The following is a 7,270-nucleotide window of genomic DNA, read 5'->3' as shown; positions in this document are numbered from 1 at the left end:
GGAGTGCGGTGGCCACTCCCGGCCACCGCAGCCTTGACCTGCTGGGTTCCGGCGATCCTTCTGCCTCAGTCTTCCGAGTAGCCGGAACTACAGGCATGCACCCCCATACCCAGCTAATTTTTTGATTTATTGTAGAGATGAGGTATTGCCAGGTTGCCCAGGCTGGTCTCAAACTCCTGGGCTCTCGCAATCCTCTCTTCAGCTTTCCAAAGTGCTGAATTACAAGAGTGAAGCACTGCGCTTGGCTGGAACTGGATATTTTTTAAAGGGTGCCTTTAAAAATTATCTTTTTTTAAAAAAAGAGATGAGGTTTTGCTATTTTGCCCCAGGTGATAGGCAGTATCTATTCACAGGCATGATCATGGGACATGACAGTCTTAAATTCCCAGACTGAAGCCATCCTCTTGCTTCAGTCTCCCAAGTAGATGAGACTATAGACATACACCACAGTGCCTGGCAGAAATGACCTTTTAAGAATGAAAAATCAAAAAGTCCTATTTACCATTTTTTAATATGCATCATCTTAAACAGAAAATCTCAAGAACTAACAAGTCTAACCTTTTCTATTTAACATTTGAATGACCACTACTGTATAAAAACTACTCTATATGAACAGTATTATAATAATTGAACTGTTACCTGGTAACTGAAGTAAGTACTTGTAAGGTTCTAGAAGAATTCTTTGGACTGTTTCTTGAGTCTTCTCCATTACTTTTTAATTTCAAAGCTGATCTGTCAAAAGGAGAAACATGAAAAAGATCTTCTGAACCTAATTATCTCTGAGTGTCAAACTACAAAGAAATCTGTATCTTAAGTGATTTTGGACAGGCACACTTTCAGTTTGACTTAAAAAAATTCTAAAAGTATAAAGCCTTCAAGATAATACGTTAAGTGAAAGAAGTCAATTACAAAAGACCATATATTGCATGATTCCATTTATATGAAATGTTCAAAATAGGCCAATCTTCAGAGACAGAAAGTACACAGAAAGCAGGCGTAGCCACTGCGTCCAGCTAAACCTTTCCTATTTTAAATAACAATAAAAGGTTTAATTTTTTTTTTTTGAGTTGGAGTCTCACTCTGTCACCTAGATTGGAGTGCAGTGGCTGCTCCCGGCCACTGCAGCCTCGACCCGCTGGGCTCCAGCGATCCTTACACCTCAGCCTTCCAAGTAGCTGGAACTACAGGCACGCGCTACGACACCCAGCTAATTTTGATTTATTGTAGAGATGAGGTCTCGTCAAGTTGCCCAGGCGGGTCTCGAACCCGTGGGCTCAGGCAATCCACTCACCTCGGCCTCTCAAAGTGCTGGGATTACAGGCTGAGCCACTGAGCCCGGCCAGGTTTAATTTGTTGATAGCAAATGTAAAAACAAAACCATACAATTATAAAGATATCTCTATATTTAACTGATTACAAAAAGAAGTAAACATATTCTTTTTTTTCTATGAGCATTAAGATGGATATGTTCTGCATATCTAAAATTTAAAGGGATCCTCTCCCTGCCCTCTGGTATTTTCTCTGCAGTCAACTCATTTCAGAGATTCTGATTTAAGATATGAATAAACTTGTATGCATTTATTAAAAATATTCCCCTGTATACTGAATTCTGCATTTATTTCAATATTTCCTACAATATCACCTGTGGTCTTCTTACGTTCATCCTTTATGGTTGATTTTCAGTGATTCTCTGTAAGTATGTTTTTTTTTTTTTTTGAGTTGGAGTCTCACTCTGTCGCCCAGACTGGAGTGCAGTGGCTGCTCCCGGCCACCGCAGCCTCGACCTGCTGGGCTCCGGTGATCCTTCTGCCTCAGCCTTCCAAGTAGCCAGAATTATAGGCATGCGCTACCATGCCCGGCTGATTTTTTGATTTATTGTAGAGATGAGGTCTCGCCTGTAAGTATGTTTTTATTTTTACTTGTCATGCTCGTATTGGCAGATTTCTTTTTCTAAAGATACTTTGGCATCTTTGGCACATTTTAGGAGGCTTATCACTCTTTTGCTTCTTGGGACTATGATTTGCTCTCTAGGATCAGGAGCTCTCTTCTTTTTTTTTAAGAAGCCCTCTTCTTTTCTTTTTTTTTGGGGGGGGGAGCCCTCTTCTTACCAACTTTCCTGGCTTCACTGCAGATACAATGTAAGGCTAAGTGCAATTTGGTATCTGATGGTAGTTCATGATTAGGGCTGACCAAAGAGTCGCACACCATTGAAGTTTGGAATTGGAAGGTACCTTAGTGCTCTCTCTGTATGTTAGAAGATAACAAAGCACACAAATATTTGCTTGAGTGAGGGTCCTTTTTTTGAATAAAAAAAATGAAGTTGAGGTCATATGCTTTGTGTTATTCTGACTGCTCAAAGGTCTTTTTTCTAACTCACTAAGTCTGGTCAGGAGACCAGGAATCTCCATTAATATGCATCTTGTAGGCCAGGTGTGGTGGTTCAAGCCTGAATCCCAGCACTTTGGGATGCTGAGGTGAGGGGACTGCCTGAGCCCAAGGGTTCCAGAACAGCCTGGGCAACTTGATGCGACCTCAGCTCTACAATAAATCAAAAAATTAGCCAGGCATGGTAGTGCATGCCTGTAGTTCTGGCTATTTGGAAGGCTGAGGCAGAAGGATCGCCAGAGCCCAGCAGGTTGATGCTGGGGTGGCTGGCTGTAAGAGTGCCACTGCACTCCAGCCTGGGCAATGGAGTGAGACTCCAACTCAAAAAAAAAAAATGCATCTTGCATGATTCTGATGTAGCTGTCTGAGAAAGTGTTAGAGGAACCGGAAATAGGTTTCTTTTCCAATATACCACGCCACAACTAAGGGAGTGTGGGCTAGTATTTTAATTGACTGTGACACTGAGAATGTGTTTCCTTGATTTCTGTATTTGTCCTTGTAACTTCATAATGTTAAGTACTAAGTCATCTTTTTTTTTTTTTGAGTTACAGTCTCACTTTGTCGCCCAGACTGGAGTGCAGTGGCCGCTCCCGGCCACCGCAGCCTCGACCTGCTGAGCTCCGGCAATACTTCCGCCTCAGCCTTCTGACTAAAACTCATCTTTACAGTCCAGTCATCTGAGACCATGATCTCACACTGTCATGGTTAAGGCAATTCTAGTACTGCTACTCTTTGCTAGCATTATATTAAAAATGTAAAATATACACAGGAGAGTATAATCTGATGTTTAATCCACAAATGCAGGACTTTCTGCACATATTTCTGTGAATGAACACAACGGTTCATACACATGCAGCTAAGCAAATCTAAAGATCTTGAGTAAATCTCGACAACGTGCCACAAAAGTAAAACAATTTCCATAATCTTGCACCTGTATGTTTACTGCAGAACTATGTACAATAGCTAAGATATAGAATCAGCCTAGCCAGGCTCGGTGGCTCAGCCTGTAATCCCGTGGCTTTGGGAAGCTGAGCTGGGTAGATTGCCTGAGCCCGCGGGTTCATGACCCGCCTGGGCAACTTGGCGAGACCTCATCTCTACAATAAATAAAAAACTAGCCGGGCATGATAGCGCACGCCTGTAGTTCCAGCTACTTGGAAGGCTGAGGCGGAAGGATCGCCGGAGCCCAGCAGGTCGAGGCTGCGGTGGCTAGGAACAGCCATTGCACTCCAGTCTGGGCAACAGAGTGAGACTCCAACTCACAAAAAAGAACTAGCCTAAGTGTCCATCAACGGATAACCAGATAAAGAAAATGTGATATATATAAACAATGGAATCTATTCAGCTATAAAAATGAAATCAGGTCCTTTGAAAGCAACATGGATAGAACTTGAGGCCATTACCTTAAGTGAAACAAGTCAGACACAGAAAGACAGTGCATAGTCTCACTTGTAGGTGGGATACAAATAACGTGTCTACGTGAATATAGAGTGTAGAATGATAGAAAATGGAAACTGTGAAGGGTAAGGTGGGAGGGAGGTGGATAATAAGAGATTACTTAGTGGGTATGATGTACGTTATTTGGGTGACAGATATCCTAAGTCCTGACTTCACCATTATGCAAAGAGCTCAGTAGTGTCTAGACTACCCAACCTAGTGACAATTGGATATTTAATAGCTCTGTTTTGTAGGAGACAAGCAATGGAAGGGTAAAAAGGTTTGAACCACATAGTCTCTGTCATTTACTTATTCTGCTATGGACTGAGATGTGTAACATGGCAATAAGAGGAAAGAATAAAACTTCTACATTATGTATGCATTTTTAGGCTCTTGGTAGGCATGTGATAATGGATGGCTGAAGTAATAACTCACACAAGATTACAATAATGCCTACAGATTCCAAGTGCTTTGATGCTTCCACATAATGTAAACTATCTCACGGGTCAAAGACACCTTCCAAGAATATGGTAAAGCTATGAATCGTCTAAAAAAAAAAAAGACTACGTGTTTATGGTTATGTGAAATGCTGTGCATATGTGGCTGTAAATACATGCATAGCCACAAAGGCCTACATGTAACTTCCTAGGTATCATGTAGTCCCTGAATCCTTTATACGCACCTCAGATTAAAATGCCCAGCTAAAGAATATCTTTGCCCTTTAATGCTAAGGAAATATTCATGTTTGTGTAATAATAAGCAAAAACACAAGTTCCATTAGCCTAACTCTTTATTGAAGGCAGAATGCAAAGGAAAATTAAAGCATGAAACTGGTACATAGTTCATTTACTCTGTAGGATTGAAAAGTGGGTTTTTTGGTAGTCTGTTCTTGATGATTATACAATCAAAAATCTGCAGTCTACCAATGGAAATCATTTTAAAAACAGGAGTTCAAGCATTCCATATGAACAATATCTACATTTACCTTGACCAGCAAGGTAATACTAAATACATCACAAGAAAAGCCCTGAAATAATCGAAATAGTAATTTATTAACAGTAACCCATTACCTATACTGTTTGAGCTCTTATTCTTTTCTTTCTTTTTTTTTTTTGAGTTGAAGTCTCATTCTTGCCCAGACAGGAGCGGCCACTGCAGCCTCGACCTGCTGGGTTCCGGCGATCCTTCTGCTCAGCCTTCCAAGTAGCCGGAACTATAGGTGCGCGCTACCATGCCCGGTTAATTTTTTGATTTACTGTAGAGATGAGGTCTCGCCAAGTTGCCCAGGCGGGTCTCAAACCCACGGGCTCAGGTAATCCACTTACCTCAGCCTACCAAAGGATGGGATTACAGGCTGAGCCATCGAGCCCGGCGATCTCTTATTCTTTTGTCTTAGGAATTAAAGAAAAAAAGATGTAGAGCAGGAAGAATAATGACTTAGGTAAAAGATCACTACTGAGCATCATTAAAGGTAGAATTAAAAAAGCATCTCTTATATACTTATTTATTTAAATCAGTGTGTTGCCATCTCTTCTCAACTAGGTTTAGCAAAAATCATACTTGTATCATTTTTCACAGCCACACAATACATTGACTTAACTTAAAAGTTAATGATTTTTTTTCTTGGTGAAATAAGCCAAAAGAAAAAAAAAAGGCCAGTGAGGCTTACTTTCACAATTCCCTTTTGTGACTGGATCACTAACAGGTGTACTCTGTAGCACAGAAATCAGCGAATGTTTGTTTAAATTCTTAGAGCTTTATGGCTGATGTTAATTTTCAATTTAAAATACTAGTATGTAGCCGGGCTTGGTGGCTCAGCCTGTAATCCCGCGCCTTTGGGAGGCTGAGGTGAGTGGATTGCCTGAGCCCGCGGGTTCGAGACCCGCCTGGGCAGTGAGACTTCATCTCTACAATAAATCAAATAATTAGCAGGGCATGATAACACGCGCCTGCGGGAGCGGCCACTGCACTCCAGTCTGGGCGACCGAATGAGACTTCCAACTCAAAAAAAAAAAAAATACTAGTATGCATTTTAAAAAATTGTTTCCTTTGCTCACTCAGAGTTAAAGAATATTCACGAAACAAATAATTCAGTAATGTTCCTTAACTGACATTTCCCAGAGGATGTTTATAAACAAGTATTCTCAGTGGCAGGAAAACATAGGAACTTCAATTTTTCTAGATATCAAAAACAAATTTGTCTTGTGTCTTTTTAAGATCTAAGGGAGTCAAGAAAATGATGGCATGCAGCAGCCTTCTTCCTTGTTTTTCTTTCCTTTTTTTACTCAAAGGTCTCTCAATTTATCACAGCTGGAAATTTCAGCTATCATGTACTAGATAGACTTAAACGTAAAAAGACATTAGTGTGTGTAACATGAACTCTACTAATTTACTTCTAGGGTGAACAATTACAGAATGTTTCAGTGAGAGTCTTAAACTACTCACTTTCAAAACTGAAAAACTGTCAGAAATTTGTTCAAAGTGTGGATCAATTATATTAATACAAACAATACATTTCCCACTAAGTGAACTGCTACTGCAACAGCCATCTCGCTGGGCTTCCTGCGTTTGCCTCTCTAATCCACGGTCCTCTACTCTACTCTTTAGCCAGGGATCTTTGCGAAATTCAAATCTGTTCCTCTCTCCCTTCCGATCAAGAATCCTTCGAAGATATCCCACTGCTCTCAGGACAAGAAGAAAACTCCTTCCAGAGCCTGTGGAGTTCGGCAGCTTCCCCTCACCTCTCCGGCCTCCGTTTATACTGGAAAAGCTTCCCCCTGACACAAGGCTTTCTAACAATTCACTCTTTTTGTCTAGAATATCCTTCACTTTTCTCTCCCCTGAGTTAACTCCTGATAGCCCTTCAGCTCTCAGCGCCACCTTCGCTTGCTCGCAAAGCCTTTACCTCCCTAAGCCCTAAAACAAATGCCCTCTTTCACCTCCTATCACCACGATTCTCCTTTGTAGCACTACGACTTTGCAATTTCACAATCATTGTGCGTGTTTTGCTTAACGCTGTCTGTCTCGCTAGGCGTGGGTCTGCGAAGGCGGAGGCCATACCAGGATTTCCACATGGTGAGCGAGCAGTGCTCGTGATGAAACCAGGGCACAGACTGGCATGCAGAAAGTGAAAATCCCAAGCAAGGTTTTTTTCTTCTTCTTTTCTTAAGGGCAGGGTTTGGTTTCAGCATGGATAAACAGAGACATGCAAATGTGAGGCGCAGAGCGAACCCTTCCACTCAGACTCCGGGCAAGCAGAGAGCATCAAATGCCTGCCGCGCTCGCGCAGCACCGGCGGGGGGGGATCAGGCTGGTTTCTGCAGCCTCCAGTTCAGAAACCCTCCTCCGCCCTACTTGGTCACCTCTTCCTCCTCCTCCCCGCCTCGAGAGGGGGGTCGAAACTTCATACACGATCCGGTTCAGCATCCGGGTCCTCACCCGCCTTTCT

General features: G+C 42.0%; 1 protein-coding gene across 6 annotated transcripts in view; it reads right to left on the bottom strand.

Annotated features, from left to right (window-relative positions):
* Window positions 1-7,270, bottom strand: part of GGPS1 (geranylgeranyl diphosphate synthase 1) — a 12,579-nt gene that overhangs the window by 4,834 nt on the left and 475 nt on the right. For 2 of the 6 annotated variants that reach the window (XM_008050591.2, XM_021708866.1), the window contains exon 2: window positions 640-732. The exons of 2 other annotated variants lie outside the window; for them this stretch is intronic. In XM_008050591.2, coding sequence (XP_008048782.1) covers window positions 640-709 — 70 coding nt within the window. In that variant the 5' untranslated portion in view covers window positions 710-732. Of the gene's footprint in view, window positions 1-639; window positions 733-7,270 lie in introns of those variants that run through there. 2 more of the 6 variants (XM_021708865.1, XM_008050592.2) reach the window with 2 other exon arrangements.

Source organism: Carlito syrichta, unplaced genomic scaffold (genome assembly GCF_000164805.1).
Source record: "Carlito syrichta isolate Samal-C Ts95f unplaced genomic scaffold, Tarsius_syrichta-2.0.1 Scaffold153520, whole genome shotgun sequence".
Lineage (NCBI taxonomy): Eukaryota > Metazoa > Chordata > Mammalia > Primates > Tarsiidae > Carlito > Carlito syrichta.
This window is presented reverse-complemented; position numbering and strand designations above follow the sequence as displayed.